At 33.7% G+C, this 23426-nt stretch overlaps 1 protein-coding gene across 4 annotated transcripts in view; it reads left to right on the top strand.

Moving 5' to 3' along the window:
• The window catches only part of LOC150106836 (uncharacterized), a 203157-nt gene that overhangs the window by 51365 nt on the left and 128366 nt on the right, over positions 1-23426 (top strand). For all 4 annotated transcript variants that reach the window (XM_090393346.1, XM_090393344.1, XM_090393343.1 and 1 more), the window contains exons 4-5: positions 12097-12251; positions 17468-17982. In XM_090393346.1, coding sequence (XP_090249472.1) covers positions 12097-12251; positions 17468-17982 — 670 coding nt within the window. The remainder of the gene's footprint in view (positions 1-12096; positions 12252-17467; positions 17983-23426) is intronic.

The raw sequence follows: 23426 nt of genomic DNA, 5'->3' as shown, positions 1-23426 counted from the left end.
TTATTTAAATCATCCTGCAACTTTCAACATCAGCTTGATTTTTTATTGCGCTACCCAACTTGCATCATCAGCAAACAACTGAATATCTCCCTGTAAGCCATTTCCTATATCATTTATATATAAATTAAACAACAGTGGCCCAAGCACAGAGCCCTGAGGTACACCACTGGTCACCTGCCTCATCCCGGACTCGGCTCCTCCATACACCACCTTCTGGTATCTCTACCTGAGCCATTCTCCTGTCCATATCACCAATTTAGTATCCATTCCCATCTGCTCCAATTTGCGCAACAGTGTTCATGGGGTATCTTGTCAAAAGCCTTCGCAAAATCCAGAAGTATTACTGTGTAGCCAGTTCCTTTGTCCAACTCAGATGTCATTCTATTATGAAAAGTTAATAGATTGCTAAGGCAGGATCTACCTTTAACAAAACCATGTTGGCCTCTATAGAGTATCATATCCTGATCCACCCATTCTTGAATTTTGTCTTTAACCAACTTTTCCAATACTTTTACCACTACTCCTGAGATGGCGATTGGTCTGTAATTAACTACCGCAGTTTTAGAGCCACCCTTATGCAAAGGAACTACTTTGCTTAACTTCCACTCCCTAGGGACCATACCAGAGTTTAAACTTAAATTAAATATCCAAGTAAGAGGGGTTGTCAATTCATTTGCACATTCACGCAACACCCGAGCTGATATGCAATCTAAGCCTACAGCAGTGTTTGCATTTAAATTTTGCAATTTATTAAATACCTCTGATTTCTTAGCTTCAATTCTCACATTAGTTATTGCTACAGGTACAGAGATATCCTCACTTGGGTGATAGACGTTTGAAAAGTGATCACTCAGTAACTCGACTATTACATCTGATTTTGTCATCTCAATACCATCAGCACCCACTAAAGTTATCCTTCCGAAGTCATTCTTCCTTTTACTTGCCACATAGCAGAAGAACTCTTTAGGATTATCCTTGATCTCTTTGGCTAAGGTCTTCTCATAATCTGATTTAGCTTTTCTTACTATGCTGGTAACCTTCCTAGCTTGAGCCTTGTACTGCTCATGGGTGTACTGATCGCCTTTCTCCTTGTAAATTCTCCATAACATTTTCTTTTTTTGTTTTGCAGGTCAAGCTTGATACTACTGCTCATCCATCTAACTCCTGCCTTGTTTGACTTCCTAACCATGGGGACAAAATCTGATATTGCTTTCCTCAGATACCCGCTGATTTTATCCCATGCACTGCTAACATCTTTCCCCCGCAATATGTTCTGCCATGGGATGGCTGCAAGCTCACTCCGAAGCTTGTTATAATTGCCTAACCTGTAGTTCCGTATACCCCTTCTTAACAGAAAAATCCACAGATTTTGCAACCTCTCAAGTCAATACCACATGATCACTTTCACCAATTGGAGGTAACGAGGACACCTTACTTATGCATATATCCTCTGAACCAATAACCAGGTCCAACACTCTCACACCACATGTCCCTTCAGTTATGTGCTGTTTCAAGTAATTATCTCGTAGAAGATGTATGAACTCCATTTCCTTTTTGCTACGTGATATTTCCTCCTTCCAATTTGTATCACCATAATTAAAATCCCCCATAATAATCACTAAACCTGCACTCATTGCACTAATTTGCTGATGCATGAATTCAATATCTCCCCCTGTACTCCCTGGCTTATAGCAGCATCCAGTTGCATTGGTCACTATTTTGCACCAGACTGCCTGAAATGAACTCTCATTCACATGTCTATCATCTTGATATACTACTTTTTTTGGCTGCAACACATCAGCTATCATTAACAGTACTCCTCCCCCTGTTCTATCTTCTCTATCCTCCCTGAAAATACTGTACCCATCACATTCAATTCCAGTGACCATATCTTCTACCGACAGCCAAGTTTCACTAATGCCTACAACTTTTGGTGAGATTGCACTGACTAATGCCAAAAATTCTTCTCTCTTATTTGGAATGCTTCTTGCATTGGTATACAAAAATTGCAGATTCCCTCTAGATCTTGTACCGGCTTTAGAACTGATATATAAGTCATTAATTTCAGTAGTCCCATGCCGATGTTTATCCCCCTCTCTTCTGCAATTTATTCTGTGAATAAGAGTCAATAAATATACAATCAGTGCTAAAGTTTCTCTCTCTTACACTCAACCTTTTCAATATTAGTTTGCCTGCCCAATTACTTCAACTTGTTCAGAAAACAGTAACTTCTTCAATCGCTTATGTCCTTCCATGTTCAGATGTAGCTTATCTCTAGCATACAACTGTCTTTTTCCTTCAAATATGCTTCAAACATCAACAAATTTCAGACCTCTTTTTTTTGCACATTCTTGCAATCATATCATTTACTCAACACTCTATTACTTACTCCCCCCCCACTCTCACGACATCCCGTTTCTTCTTGGCCTCTTGTGGTTTTATTTTGTTGACTCCCAATCACTCCCATACTATTTATTACTGCATCATTCACCAAAGACTCACCCATACGTAATCCTGTTCTAGTTACTTCAGCTAAAGTAATCTCTATAGTCCTAATTTCTCTGTTTAACACATTAAAGTCAGTTTTAACTTCCAGTATCTCCTTACTGAGCACTTCCAATTCCTCATGCAGAAGATGAAGGTCATTTTTCATTTTCATGAACTCCTGCCAAAGTTCTTCCGCTACAGTCCCAATGTCAGCTTCCATTCCTAAACACTCCAGCCTATCCCGACACTTCTCACATACGTCGACCTTTTCTTTCTTCTCATTTAGCCAGATTGACCACAGATCCTTCACATTCTTCGGCGCATACATGTAGCAGCTTCTGCAATGCATCCATTGCGAAAAATCTAACACTGAGCCAGCCTTTCGTGTAAAAGTAGAGGTCCTGCGCACCACTGACGTACGTTTCTTGTTGGACGGCATCCTTGCACGTTGAAGTAGTGAAACAAACTGCAGCGAAAACACAATATATACAACACAGTTCCAAACAGTAACACCACTGAAAGACACTTGTATCTAACCAATGCACAACTGCAGCACAATTTGAGACAAAAGCCACACTATATTTAAATTTAAAAACACATTTTCTAGCCTAACTAAACACTACTGCCACATTCACCAAGGACACTATTGCCAGAAAGATTGTAAACCTATAGTACATCTAAACTGTGAATAGGCTGAGGAATTTTTTTTAATAATTTTTATTATTTCATTGATTTTTTTGTGTGTGTGCTTATATTTATTTTTTTTATTATCTGGTAACTGTTCTAGAGACCAAGTATAGAACTTTTCAAGTCACTTAAGGTCTCCATTAAATGGGGATGTGCTGACACCCACAATAAAATTTATCTCCCACCCTAAAAACAAACATCCACAGCGAGATTCATACCTGTGACTTAGTAGCCTAGAGTTGTTTTGAGGAGCAGGTACATTAACCACTCAGCCAACCAGTCTGGCAAATATCCAGGGTCAAAAGAGCATAAACTCCATTCATTACTCAAATTTTATCTTTATGTTATACATATCTAATACTTATATTGTACCTATATCATACTTTTATACATATAATACTGATTTTATATTTGTGAAGGGAAAAAACCAGATCACCCAGAATCCATTCCCACGGCCTGAGAATCACTCACTACTGGGAAAAAAAAATCAAAGAAAAGAAAATTGTACTGTAGGCAAGAACCATGTGCTGTGTAATCATCAGTCAAGTGATTCATGTCTGTAGTTTTTTTTTTTTTTTTTTTTTGGCCATTCCAATCCATTAGGTTGGTTCTTGTGTATTTACACTTGTAGCTTATTTTTTTTTCCCCTTTTGTCCATTTTTCCCACAACTGTATGTAAATAGTAGTTTCCAAGGTAATAATTTTACATTTTATTTCTCACGAGATATTTGGTTTTTAAGATTATTTTTGACTGAGATTATATCACAATATTTTATTGTGAAAATATTGATTTCTCTTAGCTTTAAAACCTTTCCAGGATGGCTATTCCTTTAAATTAGGATATAGAATAATCTCTACCATAAATGAAGATTAATCAGGCTTAATCCATTGAAGATCAAATGGTGGCTGAAGAACAAAGGCATTGACAAGTTAGCAATGTTGCTAACATGTCATGAAGTAACCAGTTGGAAGAGGTTACTGGTTTTTAGTATAAATTGGAAAACATGTAGTTAAATACCATGTCAATTATAACACAATTAATCTGAGTATGTGTGTGCGTGTGGAAGGAAATTATCATGAAATTCTTACACTTGTGCAGTGGATTTATTTTTTATACTTTTCCTACTTCTTTAGCATTTCAGTTTCTCTGATGAATTTCTTGAATTTGAAACAAAAATTGAGTTTGATTTTTCTTTGTGTAATATAAGTGACAGAACAAACTGTGCTTAGCTTTCTCTTTATTGGTGAACATAGACATAACGTGACATGCTGGTGTGTCACACTATGTCTATGTTGTCTATATGTGGATATGACAAGCCATAAATGTGGCCTATGTATTTCAACAAAGATTAGAAATATCTTATATGCATTTAAATATAAAGAGCTAATAAGCTTCATTTCGGCAATGAAAACATTACTTAAATTAAGGGGATATTAAATCCCACATAGTTTTAAAACCGAATAAGAAACTCAAAGATTGGAATCAGAGAGTTTCTTGCCGAATATAGTAAACTATAAAGTATCGGCGACACTAGTGTTAGCAAATGCAAGTGATCCTAGTACGTAGTACAATACCGGACGACTCGTTGCAAAGGTGGGGGAAGTTCAGATCGCTATTCTTAGGTATTTTCCATAATGTAAAAACACATTTCCTAGGAAATGTGTTATTACATTATGGAGGGAGGTCACTACCAAGACCGGTTTCAGCCTTTTTTGAGGCTTCATCAGTGAGTAGCTAGACCTAATACCAAAGTGTATAGCGAAAAGAACTTATATACTCTGCGAACGAGTTATCCAAACAGGTGCAACCATTAAGTTATTTAAATATAAAGAGCTAATAAGCTTCATTTCGGCAATGAAAACATTACTTAAATTAAGGGGATATTAAATCCAACATAGTTTTAAAACCGAATAAGAAACTCAAAGATTGGAATATACACTTTGGTATTAGGTCTAGCTACTCACTGATGAAGCCTCAAAAAAGGCTGAAACCGGTCTGGGTAGTGACCTCCCTCCATAATGTAATAACAGCATACATTTCCTAGGAAATGTGTTTTTACATTATGGAAAATACCTAAGAATAGCGATCTGAACTTCCCCCACCTTTGCAACGAGTCGTCCGGTATTGTACTACGTACTAGGATCACTTGCATTTGCTAACACTAGTGTTGCCGATACTTTATAGTTTACTATATTCGGCAAGAAACTCTCTGATTCCAATCTTTGAGTTTCTTATTCGGTTTTAAAACTATGTGGGATTTAATATCCCCTTAATTTAAGTAATGTTTTCATTGCCGAAATGAAGCTTATTAGCTCTTTATATTTAAATAACTTAATGGTTGCACCTGTTTGGATAACTCGTTTGCAGAGTATATAAGTTCTTTTCGCTATACACTTTAGTATTAGGTCTAGCTACTCACTGATGAAGCCTCAAAAAAGGCTGAAACCGGTCTGGGTAGTGACCTCCCTCCATAATGTAATAACAGCATACATTTCCTAGGAATTGTGTTTTTACATTATGGAAAATACCTAAGAATAGCGATCTGAACTTCCCCCACCTTTGCAACGAGTCGTCCGGTATTGTACTACGTACTAGGATCACTTGCATTTGCTAACGCTAGTGTCGCCGATACTTTATAGTTTACTATATTCGGCAAGAAACTCTCTGATTCCAATCTTTGAGTTTCTTATTCAGTTTTAAAACAATGTGGGATTTAATATCCCCTTAATTTAAGTAATCTTATATGCATGCTTATTAAATAATTTAAGGAATTTACAACATACACAGGATATAAATTAAATTAAACTTTAATCTATATTTCCAATATTTCGGCACACAGTAAATGAGGATTCCTTATTTACTGTGTGCAGTGCCTGTGTGTACGTGTCTTTATTTTATTTTAAGTTCCTGTGAAGGTGGCAACGTGACGTTGCCGAAATATTGGAAATGTAGATTAAAGTTTAATTTAATTTATATCCTGTATATTGTAAATTCCTTAAATTATTTAATAAGCATGTTTAACCAACGTCTAAGCCTTTCTACGAGAATCTTATACACATACTGGCCACTTAATTAGAAACCTTTATGCAGATATAAATGTCATTTACATAGCATATATGCAAAATACTTGGACATGTGTTCTAGTCAACTTTTAAGAATGCCGCTGGTCAGTAATCATCAATAGTGTTGATCACATTGGGAAAAACAAAGGATCTTTCAGAGTTCAATAAAGAGCTTATTGTGGATGCCCATCTGGCTGGAATCACAACTTTGAAAACAGCAGAGCTGACTGGTTTCTCAGAAGGTGAGAACATAGGTGTTTAATCAGTGAAAAAATAATCCCATTGCTTGTCTAAGAAGTATAACTGTGGTCCTAAGACATTGTCAGGAATGAGATCACCTTTGTGCAGGGAATTGAAGAGGATCGGTATTGGAAGTCACATGCCTATATAGAAACCACTGATTTCTGTGAAGAACCAGAAAGTTTCTCTACAGTAGTGTCAGGAACAACATTGGAAGAGTGAAAAAAAGTCGTTGTCCAACGAGTTTTGGTACACTTTGTTCAGTACCAACAGTATGGCAGAGAGTTTGGTGGGAGCTCCCATGAAGTAGTGAACCCAGCTTGCCTTATAAATGCAACTCAAGGTTATGGGGACAGTGTCATGGGGTGTGGGGCATGTTCTGTTAGTACAGAACGAGTCCCCCCCCCCCCCCCGATATTGCTGGAAGGTCGGGTGTTTATCAAGGACTATCTGAACATTGTTGCCAATCAAGTCTATCCTGCAATGTTGACTTTTTATCTAGCAGTTCAGTTGATGGTTTGTGAACAATTGTTCAGCAATGGTTCAGTGAACATAACAGCAACTTCCACCATCTACCCTTGCCACTACAAAGCCTGGATCTGAACCCCCATTGAAAATGTATGGGACATGTTAGAAAAACAGATCTGTGAGCAAAGTCTTCATCTATTGAGTCTGAGCCAATTAACCCCCCCAACCGGTTGAGGTGGATGAAATAGCCAGACCACCTGAGCTTTTTTCATGGATCAAAATTTCATCGGCATTCTACCTTTTATCATGCCATTACCTCCCTCTGCTATCAATCCCTTTATGGCTATTTTAGAGCCATTAGTGGATTAACTGTTGGTTAGCGACCTTTGTGTCACCTGTCTTTAAGAGTACTGCGTTACTTGGAATTTCTTTTACTGTCCTAAGATATTTGACCTTTTTTTTTTTGCCTCACAATTGATTTATTCTGTCTCTTCCCAAAAATTGAAACGAATTTCACATGTGCAAAAGTAATCATTCCTGAAATGACTACTGATCATACTTTGCAATGAATCTATTTAGTAATTGTAAATTTGCTGTATTTTATTCTTCAAATTAATGGAACAAGACAACTTTATGTTTCTTCACTTTACTGACATTACAGAAGCATTTTGTTTGCATTGAAAATATGTCAAATATTTATATTTTTAAATAACATTTATTGAAATAAATATGATGACCTTTTGCTTTCTTTTGTAGCAAAATACCATTATATGGATTATCGCATTTCAGTTTTAGAAACATTTTTATTTTTTATTTTATTTTGTTAAATTTTTTATGAATAACAAATGATGCTATATTGCATTACTCTGTTTCCAATTGTGAGTCTTTTTAGTATCAAAAATTTATATCCATGATATTATAGCAGGGACTCTCAACTTCGACTTTTTTTTTTTTTTTTTTGTAGGATGCACATTACAATAATATCCGGTACGTAACCACCACTGTAGATATGTTGAAAACATAATATGAAAGATATCATATTACCGAATGATTCAAAATTTATGCTCATATTGAAGATTTCCTAATGCTTCTCTTCCCCCCCCCCCCCATCCTCTCATGGAACACAATTACATAACTATTCTAAATTTCTACAGATTTGAAAGCTTTTCCAGACAGTATTCAAAATCTATTACTTCATTTTACCATTTTGACAAAAGAAATAAGGCAATAATATTGTTGTACCGTGAAGCTTCTCATTCTGTACTATTCCTTTGCAATCTAAAGTCAGCTGTTCTACTGTCTGCTGAAATTATTTGAAATTTTAGAAACACTATTCTATATTTTCACCATGTAAAACTGTTTGTATGCATACCACACAAAAGAAAGTTCAGTAATATTATTTTTGTTTCTATTTCTTAAAAAAATCTAAATATTACTACTTGTACTGCTGCTGGTGGTTGCTATTTCTGAAATAATCTATGTCTTAGAACTACTTGATAATAATCCTTTTAGCTGGAGGAAAATCTAAAAGCTTAGATTACTCTCACTGCTATTGAGAACAAAAAGAGGGAACACTTCTCCATTAGTCACACTAAAGTGCCTCACGCTGTAGTGCAGAATACATCAAGAATGTCTTGTTGATTAGCAGACATACTAACACAGAAATAGTAACATTTCTTTTACATGCTGATACATTATTTATTCCAAAATAATTTCTTAATTTATAATGATCAGTTTCACTTTTATTATCGAAAATTATAAATTATTTAATACAATTATTTTGAAAAAGAGGATTTGGATTATTTTAAAAGAAAATGAACATATTCATTACATAATCTTCCTTTTTTTTTGGGGGGGAAGGGTTATAGACATATTCATTCAGCAGATATTTCAGGGAATTTATTTTATAAATCATTCATAAGACAACTGTTACAAACATAAATCACTTGGGGAACATGCCGATTCATTTTAGTGTAAAATAGTAGCAAAGGTTTAGCTCCTTGAACAATGCCATGTATCTAAACTAGAAGAAAATGTCTTTATATCTGCTGATGTTAGAACTCTTACATAAATACTTTTTTCTGACATGATTTCTCTATTAGTTATAATGTAATCAATTTACAGATTTTTGCCTTCTTGCATTCTCCCATGTTATATGCACTGATTTTTTTTTTTTTTTCTTGTACTACAAGAAAAAATGGCATCTCCACTTGGACCTTGCTCCCACTGAAGAGACCTCAATAAAGGTCGAAACTAGTCTGGGTAGTGGCCCCTCCCTTAATGCATAACATTATACGTATCTGCAAGGAGATGTGTGTTGCATTATGGGAGATACTGAGATAGGAGTGATGTTAGCTTGCTCCACCTTTACAACGAGTTGCCCTGTGTTGTACCAACTTACCCCAGTCCTGAAGATACTTTCAGGAGCAAACTTTGTTTGCTCACACTTGGATAAAGGATTAAACTAAATTTATTATAGTCTAACCAAGTGAAAAATAAACTTTCAAAAGTAAAAGATATAAGACAATAATATTGTTGATTCTGTCGAACTTCCTTGTAGCAGAAATTTTTATTACGAAATTTTTATATATATATATATATATATATATATATATATATATATATATAAATCTCCCACACAAGAAATTTGAACATTTTCACTTTGTCAACACGCAGCACATCAATGCTGTGTGTTGGCAAGGTGAAAATGTTCACGTTATTATTTATATATTTTATTTATTAATTTTATTTTATTATTTATTTATTTTTTAGTGAAATAGTTTGTTTCAATTATAGCATGTTTTCCCGATTGATAAAAATTGATATTTCGTAGAAAACAGAATTTGAGTATTATGAGATAACATGAGCATATTCTGTTGATTATTACTTTGTAGGTATTTGGAAAACTGTATGTTCTAATAGTAACTTTTTCTTTCTTTCCTATTAGAAATAAAAATTTGGTAATAACAGTAATTAATCTCATGTTATTCATTCTTCCTGAGTTAATGAGAACAATATACTATTATGTTATTGTTGCATAATTATTCTTGTTATCATTATTATAGAATTGAGTTTATATTTTGATAACACAACATGTTTTCTGATATAAATTAATATGCACATTAAAGTGCCTTTATCCTACATTTTGTAAAATATTACTACTACTAATAATAATAATACTAATGCTATTTTCTTTGTTCTATATTCTGAAAGTAGCCATATTTCTTGTTTTTGAGACTTGCATAGCTCATCCAGAAAAACTTTGCTCTGTGAAAACTGTCATCGTTAGATTTCTGAAACAACAGAAAAATTATCCCAGTTTCATTCTGTTTTATAAATTAAGGTTCTTCCCCATGCAAAACAAACAAATAAGCCAGCGAACATGGGCTTCCCAGGTATTAGATATATCATCCATAGTATATGCATCTAAAGCAGATGTTTGGAGATTGCAACAATTTTCTTCAGTTAGAAAACCTGGATTTGAAATTGATGTAGTACTATGAGAACCTTCATCAGGTCTTTTCAGCTGAAAGTTATACATTTGCATACTGAGATGATGTTTTTTCCCTGCCAGGAAGTCATGTTTTTCAACAAACAGGCAAAGCACTGGAAAATAAACACACAATATACTTGCCTCATAGTTGCTTCTGCCATAATTCCAATAAAAAACAAAACACAGCCTTAGTCTTTTTAATCATTTTCCTGATTGAGACAACTAAGCTTTGGTAGCCAACTGCAAAAGGCCGCTGCTTTTTTTTACTAAGTGGTGGCAGATTAGAATGTTTGATATTGGCCTGGTTTATAATAATCAGGAAATTATTTTTTTTTCTGATTTATAATTTGCTAATTTATAATAATCACCACCTAGTTTCTGTGTCGAAAAATGAAAGTTATGTGAAACAATTGCTAGAGAAAAATAACGAATTAAATAAAAACTGCACCTATGTTTTATAACAGTTTTTGGGAGTGTGATAGTGATGCAGCAGGAGGTGGGGAGTTAAACTATCAAAGGTGAAATAAAGTTCAGTTCTATTGTAAAAATATGGAAATTAAATTTTACATGTGATGCATGTGCATTATACATATTTTGAAGGATAGAATATAAGCAAAAGTATCGCTTACTTTTAAAATTGGAGCATAATATCTAAATTAGCAGAAAATATATACATATCAATTTCAACCATAACTGTTAATTTCATTCTGTAATCACCAATTATATAGGGAAACCAAGAAGTTGAAAGTGCAAAGAACAGTAGTGATATGATTAAAGAATTTCATGTTATTCTCTATAAAGCAAAGTCACCCAAGCACGTTCTTCAGGAAATCTGTGAAGTATTCTTCGAAATATGATTTTGAACAAAAATAAAAATAACATAATCTGGAAATTCGGCTGTCGGTTTTTTTTTAATATTTCAAGTAATAATCATGAATTAATTCTTCAAGAACAAAGAGAATGCTTTGTCGAGTAAAATTAGCACAAAAAATTAAAAATGAAATTGGTCCTCCAAGGTAAGTCAATATTTAAGTGAAGAAACTATGCAAGGATCTTCATTTTCTCAAGGCATTAAAATTGTATTGTACAATAAAAAGAGAAAATAAAAATAATTTCTATATTTTTAGTCTATCCAATATAACTAAGATCCAGTTACCCAGTATAGAACAAGGAACTACGTTTCTTGTTAAAGGCAACTGAGACACAGCTATGAACACAAGATAATCTGATTAAGTGTTCTCTTCAGCATGAGGGATTATCACACCTTCTAAACGACATAATGGCCAAATTGCTCTTCTTATCCATGTTCTTTCAACAGGTGGTCTGAATCGTATCCAGATTTAGCTGGACGTCTATAGACATCCTATCCATTCATCAGAGGTTAAAGGACTGTCTGGTGAATGCCTGGTATGTTGTAGCTGTAGATGCAGTCCAACACCTTGTGGAATCTATGCCAAACTGCATATGTGCTGTAATTTGGGCTAAAGGAGGTCCAGCATGATATTAAATAAGAATTTCTAATTCAGTGGCTGGTATGTATATATATCATTGTTTGTAATCTTAGTACTAGAATTTTATTGTTAGTTTTCATTTGAATACTGTATGGCTGCTAGAGTATAAATTTTATTTTTTAATGAAATAGCTATCCTCTATTTCAGGTAAAAACTGAACTCCATAAAGAACTGAAAGAAAAATATAATCTTCAGATAGAGATTCAGCAACTCAGACAGCAGTTTGACCTTCTTCGGAATGATCTGAATAAGTTACATCTTGAACTGAAAGAAAAAGATCGAGTATTACTTCAGCAAAGCATGTAAGTGATTATTCCTCTTTCAGCTGTTTTATACTCGATAAACATGCATTCATGGATTATGGACTAGAAAACTGCCATGAATTTGAAATTCAAGAATATCAAAAATGATATCCTGATGTTAAAAAAAAAAAAAAAAGTTTTTTTTTTTTTTTTTTTAATGTTGCTCCTGGTCATGAAAAGTTTTTGTAAACCTATAGTACATTTGTACCATGGATTTTTTTTCTATTTTTGTTAATTTTATATATATTTTTACATTTTCTTTAATTTATTTTTTACAGAGTATAAATTTTATTTTTCTACATATTTTCTCTAGATATTTTATACCCTTCTCTAGAGACCATATATTGAACTTTTCAAACCACTTCAGGCCTCCAATAAGTAGGATAGTGGTCTCACACCAGGCAATAAAGTTTGTCTCTCACTTAAAAGTTTAAAAGTTTTTTTTTCATAATTTTAGTAATTGTGAAATAATAAAAAAAATACAAAAAGTTACAAAATTTTTTCATTTATTACACGGTATATGATTTCATGTATACATCCACAGGGCACTATTTCACTGAGCTTGCATGCATCATTTCTTCTCTTTCCACCAACTTTTTACAATCCAACTGCAAATTGGACATAAGTTTCTAGTTGACAAAACTCTGCTGCTTCCATGTGAGACCAACTAACTCACCTTCAGCTGAAGAGTCCTTATAAAAGTTTTTTTTTGTCTCTTATTGACAGAATTTGAATCCTGCTGTTTTCACCCAAATGGCATTACTGACTGAGCTAATTGAAATAATATACATAGAGAGGAAGCTACTAATTATAAATTAAAAACTAGAGATCTACTGGGTATTAACATTACTATTCTTTAAACATTACTATTATTTTGTAAATTTAGCTAATTTATTTTCTTTTGGGTTTTACTTATGTTACAATTTAGTTCTAATGTGCGTTCAGCGACTATAATTTTATGTTTTCAGATTTCTCATTTTTATTACTGGCATCTCTTTGACACAAGTAATAATTCCATTTTACTTTCATTTAATTTCGGTAGCCAGTTAATATCTAGTTTTTTTTTAGTTTATGATTAGTTAGGTTCCTTTGTAAATTTCATTATCAAAGTCAGCCAGTAGTGAATTTAAAAATGGAGTGTGTGTGAAATTGCAAAATTAATAATTTTCATATATAAGTGCAGGTTTTCTCTTATATATGAAAATGATTAGTTTTGCAATTTCACACACACTCCATTTTTAAATTCACTATATGATGGACCATTGTGTTGATACACTGTTACATCATGAATCATTATCATTAAGTAATGCTGTGAGAGGAGCCTCCAAGGAAAGACATTCGTGTGTAGAGGCTTAAGTGCTGTGAGGACATCATGTTGGAGGCTTAATGGATTTTTTACAACATTCAAAAAGGATTAAAATAGAATTTAATATTTTTTGAGTGTTGTAAAAAATCCATTAAGCCTCCAACATGAACAAGGAAAGACAGATCAAGCTGGATTATTCCCAATTAAGTTCATTTAATTTATGCCTATTAGACTCAGTTGAAGACTAGAGTATTCATGGATTAAAGCACTACTTTGACATATTTGACTGTCTTTGAAGATGGGAAAAACAGCTGATCAAATTAGATCTTCTTTTTCTTTCCCAGATTCCATCAGGAACATCGGGAGTTTGTAAATGCTTTCTATTGGTTCCTTATCTTTGCTATTGGTCTTAGTTCAGTAAAACTCTTCCTTCCACATTCTATTAAAGTCGATCTCCTCCATGTATTTTTAGGATAGCCAGGCTTTCTCTTTCCTTGTGAATTCCATCCCAGGGCTGCATAACAAATTTCTTCATGATCTTTCCTAAGTGTATGTCCAATCCATCTAAATTTTTGTTTTCTTATTTCAAGGTTGACTTGCTGATTTGTTTTTTTACAGAGGCCTTCATTGTAGGTGACTACAATTTATTGAAGTCACAATATAATTTGTGCCAACTAAATTCAAAGTATGCTCTGCAGACATCGGTTTATGAATGTTTGTAGTTTTCTTTGTATTTCCTTTGAAACTAGCCACATTTTGCATCCATATAAAAGAACTGATTTAATACGTGCATTAAATATTTTTAGTTTTCTATTTGTGTGAATATTTTAAATTTTCCATATTCTACTAAGTTTAGCATATGCACTTCTTGCCTTTTGAATCCTTATGTCAATATCTCTAGTTGCTCCTCCATCTGCAGATAAAACACTGCCAAGATATGTAAAATGTGAAACAGTTTAGATTTTTAGTTGTACTTGTTGTTCATGTTGATTCTCATTTCTTTTGTTTTGTTTGTATTTATTTTCAAACCAATCTTCAGAATTCTTTTTGTAATGTGGTTAGTTTGTTTTAGATATTTGCATAGTCTAGATCATCCAAAGTTTTATTTATTTTTCATGGTATTCCTTTGGCATGTTTCATTGCTGTCTGTTCTAGAACTTAATCTAGCACCAATAATAATAATAAGGGGGATAGCAGACATCCTTATTGCACTCCAGATACAGTTTGAAAGGGTCGTGACAAATATCCACATGCAGCATCTGGCATTGGAATTTGTTATATCCTTCCTGTATGAGGTTTATTATGTTCTATGGCATTCCTTTGTTTTGAAGTGCATTTCATACACAATCTTTAGCAATGGAATTGAAGGCTTTTTTTCATAATCCACAAACAGCAAATATAAAGAAGAGTTAAGTTCACCTGATGTTTTTGATTATTATTCTTAAGGTGTTAATGTGGTTAAATATCAATTTTTAATTCATCTGCTCTTTTTATTTCTGTTTATATTCTATCACTGCTATTGTTCAAGATTTGATTAAAATGTTATTTCCATCTTTCCAATTGTTCTTCTGTTGACACTAGAATTTTTCCATTGCGATTTACTACACTGAAGCATTCTTTTGTGCATGGCTTCTCTAGAAAGTCTTCTTATAATACTGTGGAACTGTTTACTGTTATACTTGTCTGCAGCTTGTTGTGTCTTCAATGCCAGTTCTTCAAACCATTGCTGTTTATCTCTTCCAGCAATTCTCTTAACTTTTTTATTTAAAATCTTATATTTGTCTTTAAATTCATTTTCCTTTTGGGGAATATTTCTTGTGCATAATTTCAGCTTTATTTTTTTTCCTTTCATTCACTAGTCTACAAGATTCTGTCAATAACCATTCTTGTTTCTTTCTTTTAGCTTATCCTAAAACATGTTCTTCTGTACCATTAAGGACTTCTTTTTTTTTTACCTTTTTCCATTTAGCATCAATATCATCATTCCTTGTATCCTTTCCTCCATCAAAAGTAATATTCATATTTTCCCATAACTTTATTTTAACTCATTGCAGACTTCAACATTTTATAATTTTGCAATATCAAATTTCTGTCTATTAAATGTTTCCCCCCTGATGATTTTTTTGAATATATAACTGCATAGATCCTATTATTAGGTGATGATCTGAACCAATATCAGCACTTCTTTTATTTTGGACATCTAATAACATTTTCCTGCACCTTTGGCTGATGGCAATTATGATCTATTTGATTCTGTGTTTTGCTATCTGGTGGCACTCAGGTTATTTTATGTATTCTCTTATGCTGGAAGATTGTGTCACCTATTACTAAGTTATATTTGCCATACAGTTCCACCAACAGTTCACCATTTATATTTCTCTCTCCCAAACCATTCTTTCCCATTACATTCTCCAGCCCCTCATTTGCACCCATTTTAGCATTGAAGTCACCCATGAGAAGTACACTCCCATTACCATGTGTCATCATCAAGGTCTTATGAAGTAGACTGTAAAACTTTTCTTTTTCTTCAAAGGACGCATTCTCAGTTAGGGCATAACTCTGAACAACCCTTAGCCTTTCAAATTTAGTTTTAGGATTTACTGTTATTATTCATTCTGAAATTGGTTCCCACCCAATCATTGCTTGATTAAATCTTTTGCTTATAAGGATTGAAGTATATCAGTTATATTAGGCTTCCTTGAATAAAGAAACACATTCCCACTAGGAAAATTTATTCGATCTTACTTCGCTAACCCCCAGTAATTCAGTTTTATATTTTTCCATTTTATTTCTTAGTTGTGCTAGTTTTCCTGTTTGATAGAACTTTAACATTCCGTTGGTCAATTCATGTCCTAAATTTCCAAGCTTTAGTTATACCAAGGAGTCTGTTTGATTTCTGCATTTATCCGACTTGAAAACAGTATTTAAATTTTCAGAGAATGAATGAAAAATTCAGACATGAATTTTATACACAAGCATTTACTCTCGTGTAGATGTTTCAGTTATACCGCTTATACCCAGTCACCAGAGCCTTGTTTGTGATAACAGGTTCTACCATGAGAAAATGAAGGTGGTATTTCAACGGGAGAGGCTGTGTTATGTATCATGAAGTCGAAGATTTCACAATATTATGCAATCACCACCCCTTAGAACCTAAATTAGATCTAACAAATAGAGAAATCTTGCATTTTATTTTATGTTTATTTCCCTTAAGCTATTCTTAAAACAAAATTTATTAGTATCATTATGTACATGTGCTCCTCCAGGGATTCCAAGGACTCATTGAAGGAAGGTAATTTTAGACATTTATTCTTAAATATCTATCATATCTCTCCTTGAACATGCATCATTGAAGATGCACTCTCCACAAATTCCTTAGCCAGAAAGTTTCCGGGCATGATCCCAAGTTCTGCTTGCAAAAGCCATAAGTTCAAAATTGGACTTGTATCTGTGCTGTACTGTACTGTAAGTTCACTCTTACTAACTTGTGTTCCTGTCATATCCATTCTCATTATTGTATTATCATATGTGAAATTTTATAGAACAGTTATCATCTTATTTGTCACTCTTCCTCAGAATGCAGGTGACCATATCTGTGCAGTAGTTTGGATATGCTCTTATCTTATCATATCAGCCTTTTATCATGTTTTGGATTGAACTGAAAATATTCTTCCAGTAGACTTATTTGCTGCTAAGTTAGATTAAATGATAAATGCATTTGAAATTTAATAAACTTTCTCAAAATTGATATGCTGACTAAATTAATTAAAATTAATTAATCATTCCATTCTATGGAAAAATGTATTCATTTGTATGAAATTTAATGTGTTTTTTTTTTATATAATGGACTCATTTTAAAATTTTTAGAAAATAATTAAACTAAATATTAATATTACTGTTTAATTTTCAGGTCTTTGTATCAAGAAGCATTAAAAAAGAAAACAGCAGAAAATACCTGTGTTAAAGAATTATACAGCAGCCCAGATTATAATATTGAAAAGTTGCCTTTATATTATACCAGTACTCCATTTGCAAAGAAATTTGAGATGACAAGGAGTCACTCAGATTCACATATTGATGTGATGAATTTTGCTGGTTCCCGTGGTACAGTTCAAAATCAAGTAACTCATAATCCATCTGTGCATTATGATGTTTCAGATTTTGTATTGGAGGAAAACCAAACTAATTTACAGAAAATACATCTTTCAGATTTGCCATCTTTTGTTCAAAATCATCAATCATTTGAAAATAAAAATGCTTATGAAGATATTTTGAAGTCTTTCTCTGGTGTTTCAGATAGCAATAACTTGCAAAACTTAGCTGTACCTAGGAAGTTATTTAAACCAAAAACTGTATCTCAAGCAAGTCAGACTGACTCTGGTAAAGGAGAAAGTGTTGAACTAAAAAGTAGTGCAATTCATAAAAGTAAGTTCTGTAGGAATATTTCTTATTTACAAGAATTCCAAGTAATGTTTATAAAAGCAACTTTACTTTTTTGTATAGCTGTTAATTTCATGCTTTATGAACATGTCTTGATTTTATTGTGGAGCATTAGCAGAATGAAGTTTGTCTCATTTTATTATTATAATTTTGGTTCATATTTCTTACAAAGCATTTAAGTGTTTCACTAGAAATATTAATTCAAAACATGAAATCATTATGAAATATCACTGCCACTAAACACTTCGTGGCATGTAGTACAAATCTGGCTGTAATAGTACCACGGAGGGGTGCTTAAGGGTCACAGCTGTATAACTGAGAGAGACCTCCACATAGCCTTTAAAGGAATTCAGAGAACTGACCAGGGCTTCTGATCTAATATCCAATCTGCATCTTCTCATGGTGCACCCTTTTAGGTATCTATCTGGATACTGAACGAATGAGAATGGGCTGGCAATTTGGAATTTATCTGACCAAATAGCAGAGTAGGAAATGATTGTCAGACATACAAAAAAATTTTGCAGAAAAGAGCAAAGCTAATAATAATCACAAATACCTATTGGATTTCCACTCAGGACATGGACTGGTTATTACTAAGACAATGTTCTAACATAAAAATGTGCATAAATTCACTTGGAGAGAAGAGGCAAGGAATAAGAAAAGTCTCATTGACCATGTTATTGTTGACAGTGTAATTTTTCCCACTGGTGATATTCAACATCTCTGTGGATCACATAAACATTAACCTGATGTCAGATTTAAAGATATTTCATTCATCACTTTATGCAGATTATGTTAGACTCCTAAGTAAATCCTCTGGATATCTTAGGACATTTTAGCTAAATATATGAAAATCAAAAGTAGAAAGATAAAAACTCTGAAAATAGGGAAGAGCATGGAAAAATTAAGTGCATTCTCAATGGCAAGCAAGTAAAACATTTCAACTGTGTTAGCACAGTTAGCAAAGAAGGCAAATTAAGTAAAGTAATAGATACTGCAATAAACATAGGTAATATGGTGGGGAACCAGATGAATAAATTTGGAACAAGAAAGAAATTTGCCAAAACACTAACTGTGATGAGCATTGTGAACAAAATTAGAGAACTTAATAGATGATTAATGGGAGAATCATATTAAAAATGAAGACCCTTAAGCATTAGTAGATTCAATAATGTGTTAATAGAGGTAATCGAAGATATTATAGTCATTTAAATAGAATGGTAGAGGAAAGGTTAGCAAAACAGGTGTTTGATGTTAGGATTTCAAAAAAAAGAGCCCAAGAAGAAGACCAAAATCTAAGTGGATTGATGTAGTTAGCAGTACTTTAGACAACTAAAACATAACACCTGACAAATAAGAGATTAATTAAAAGAAAATTGTTTATTATCATTATTATAAATATATTAATAAATATAAAAATATAATAATAAATAATAATGGGTGTCAGTTTAATGTCGAGAAATATAAAATTATGCATTTTGGGATAAATAGATTACAAGCCATGTATCACATTGATGGCACTACTCCAGGAAATAGATGAAGCTAGAGATTTAAGAGTGATGGTAGACAGAGAGAGTTAAAGTTTAGAGGACATATTACTAAGGTAGTCCATAAGATTACTTGGCTATTGAAGAACACATTAACAAGTGGAGATAAGAAGTTGTTATTCCTCTTTATAAGGCCTTGATATGCCCAAATCTTGATTACTGTGCTCAGGTCTGGTTCCCTGGATTTCTTGGGAATGAGGAAGCAGTGTAGAGGATTCAGAAGAGAGTGACCAAGATAGTGAGTGGCTTGTGGAATGTTCCCTATGAGGATAGATTGAGGGTGTGTGGATTTCAGAAGTTAGTTAATAGGAGAAAAAGAGGAGATATGTTAGAAACATTTAAGTGTCGCTTAAAGGGCTTTATAGGATAGCTGCAGGGAAAATGTTTCAGCACTTGGCGAGAGGGGACTGAAACAAGAGGTCATCCCTGGAAGTTGAATAAAAGTGTGGTTGCAGGAGTGTGAGGACTAGATTTTTTGCTTGGAGAGTTATGAATGAGTGGAATGGGTTGCTAGAGTCAGTTGTGAGTGCTTTGTTTGTTAATGGGTTCAAGGAGAGGTATGATAGATGGTGTCTCCTGCAACAAGTCCTCGAACTCCATGGAGATGCCTGTAAAATAATAATAATTATTATTATTATTACACTTCCAGGGAGTCCAAGGACTCATCGTGGGAGGGCAATCTACTCTAATTCGCTAAATACATCTCACCTTCTCCACTACTAGTTAATTCTTCTACTATGACACTATTACCATCAATCAGTGCCATCTACCTCCCATCATTATCACCAACAACAGTATTTTTTTATCTGTAAATTGTGTGTATTCTGAAGGCCGATTTATCTGTGCATGGAATGAAAAACCCAAGTTTCCAGAAGAAAAAACTACCTCTGTATGAGATCGGCTAACTCGCCTTCATTTGAAAAAGCCCATATAAGGATACCCTCATCATGACTAGAATTTAACCTACGTCTTTTTCATTCGAAGGGCTCAATGTTCCGCTGTTCTTCCAATTGCACTATGGAGGCATTAAGAAGTAACTAATAATGTTACCTTAATTATGTAGTACTATCCTAGTATCCTGCACATTCCCTTCAGGATACATATCTGGTATTGGTGATAATGCTTTTCATAACTTTATTATTAAAATATGTGAGAGCCTTAATTTAAAAAAAAAAAAAAATTATGAAACTATCGTTTTCTGTTCATTCACACATCCATATCTTAAAAAATTGAAATCCGTTATTCTTGCCGACATTGCTTATTATAATATAGAGGTTCAAGCATCTGAATCCCTGCAATTTGTTAAAAAATAACTGTTCAGAAATCCTATAAGTTATTACTTCTCTTTTAAGTACAGATCTTGCAAAATCCTTACAAAATAAACTTCAATAACAACAGCAGCAACAACAAAGAAACTCTTTCTGGTGTCTGCAAAACATGTTATGTAATTCAAGTAGTAGAATTCTTGTAAGAGAAAACAAGGCAGCAGCAACTTTGCTAGTGCACAGTCACATAAATTTAGGAAGAATAAAATTTTGTATGTGTAAGTCATAGAATATAATTCCAGGCTCAGTTTTAAAACATCTTACAGTAGTAAAAATATTTTCTACTCTTTTATTCAGGCTTTAAGCAGGAACAATCATCAATTTAAAATTCATATGCTCATCAATAAGCAACTAAAAATCTTCCATTTATCAGTTAGTCTTAATTTTTTCTTTTATAGCTGTCAGGTATAATGAAGTTTGCACTGCATGACTTTCCTTTCTTTTAGTTTTCTAACTTTTGTTTCCCCATTATCTACAAAAACTGACATCTTGTTTGCTGAGCATAACAAATGTTTGTCATTCTATATCCATAAACCATTAATTGTTTAAAGCAAGTGCATTTTAGCTTGTTTCCATAATACTTGATGTTTTGGTTTTAATCATATGCGCTGCCAGTCCTAATTTGTGTTTCTTTTTCATTCTCTACGTCCTTGATGTGTTCAGATTGACATACTTCTTCTGTCCTGCCTGTTTGTCTTGAAACCTCCAAAACCTGGGAGGTTTTGAAAGTTTCAAGAGATTAGGTCTAATGAAGACACGAATTTTAACAAAACTAGTAAATAAATTATTTCTATCCTTCATGCTTTTTCTTGGGGAAGAATACTGGCAACACATTTCTAGTATGCCCTCACTCCACAGAAGCTTATGCAACGATAACCAGAATGTTTTTTGCTAAACTTTATAATTGGATTTTCACTACAGTCAAGTCTATAAATATTTCAGTTCAAGTGATGTATGTTATAAGGCAAGCACACTCTGCTTAGTTTTGAAATATTGTTAACTACTTGAGGACAAGACAAGATAGATAGGTAGGAGAGTATTGCTAATGATTACATCAGAATGAAATCCAGTCATAGTAGAGATCCTGAATTGTGGTGGTAGCATGAGTAATGGATTCAAGGCTGTTTGGTGTGATAAAGATTAACAGGACAAAATACTGAACTACATAAATAGATAAATTCTTGTATTCAAGGAGGATTATCAATAAGAATGATTTTAATTATTATTATTCAGGCCTCCATGAAGTCAAGAGACTCATTGTGGGGGGTCCTTCTTAGGAAACACAAAGTCTATCATACCACTCCATGAACTCATTTGACCATTCTTGCTCTCACTACTCTCTCAGACAATGCAATCCACGGTTCAACCATCCTCCACGCAAAGAAATCACTCCTCACCCTCTTGCTCACATCTTCCTTTCGTAACTTCTAGTGATGGTCCTTGTCATCGCTCCTTCCCGCTGTTCCACCAAGCGAAGACCTCCACAGTGTCCATCCTGTAACTGCCTCTCAACAGTTTAAAAGTCTCAATCATATCACCTCTCCTTCTATCCACCAAACTCTGCAGTCCTCATTCCCTCAGCCGATCCTCATAACTGATATTGTACAGTCCTGAAGAATAATAATTAAATTACTGTTTAATTTAATTATGTAATTTAATTTATTATTTAATTATATAATAATTAAATTATTTAAATTAAATTAAATTAATAATTAAATTTCTATTAATAATTATTGATAGAAAACTGAAATGAAAGGAACAGTAGTCTAAATGGGGTCTGATCAGGGTCTTATACAATGGAATAATAACTATTTTATCTCTGCAGGTCAGCGTCCTTCTCAGTATTGCAGCAGTCTGCTGGGTTACCTTCACCACCTTTGCAATATGTTCCTTTCATTTCAGTTTTCTATCAATCACCCCCCCCCCCAATCTCTTGTCTTCCCTACTTCTTCCAATCGAGTATATGCAGCCTCCCATCGATGTATCCCAAACTCCAAGACTTTACATTTTGCTGCATTAAACCGACCCCCCCCCCCCCGATTCATTTGCCCATCTGTCTAGCTTATTCAAATCCTCTTACTACATCTGCACTATTAATAATAACATTTCCCAGCTTCACATCATCTGCAAACAACTGAATATCCCCCTGCAATTCGCTGACAATGTCATTAATATAAAGGTTAAACAATATAGGTCCCAGTACTGATCCCTGTGGGACCCCACTTGTAACCCTCTGCCTACTTGAAACTGTCCCACCATATACACAACTCTCTGATCCCTATCAGACAGCCAATCCTGAATCCAGTTGACCAACCTGACATCCAAACCCATGTGCTGCAACTTAAATATCAGCTTATCATGTGGCACCCTGTCAAATGCGTTCGTTAAATCCAAGAAAATGGCAATATATGCCTTTCCCTCATCTACTGCTCTGTAACTTTATTATAAAAGGCAATCATATTACTAAAGCAAGAGTGCCCCTTAACAAATCCACGTCGACTCTCACAGATGACATTACCCTCATCTGCTCAACGCTATATATTGTCCTTCACTAATT

This window comes from Typopeltis vanoorti, chromosome 5 (assembly GCF_054136105.1).
Source record: "Typopeltis vanoorti isolate ZY-2024b chromosome 5, IOZ_Tvanoo_1.0, whole genome shotgun sequence".
Taxonomy (NCBI): domain Eukaryota; kingdom Metazoa; phylum Arthropoda; class Arachnida; order Uropygi; family Thelyphonidae; genus Typopeltis; species Typopeltis vanoorti.
Note: the sequence above shows the minus strand (reverse complement) of the source record. Positions and strands in the feature narration are given on the sequence as shown.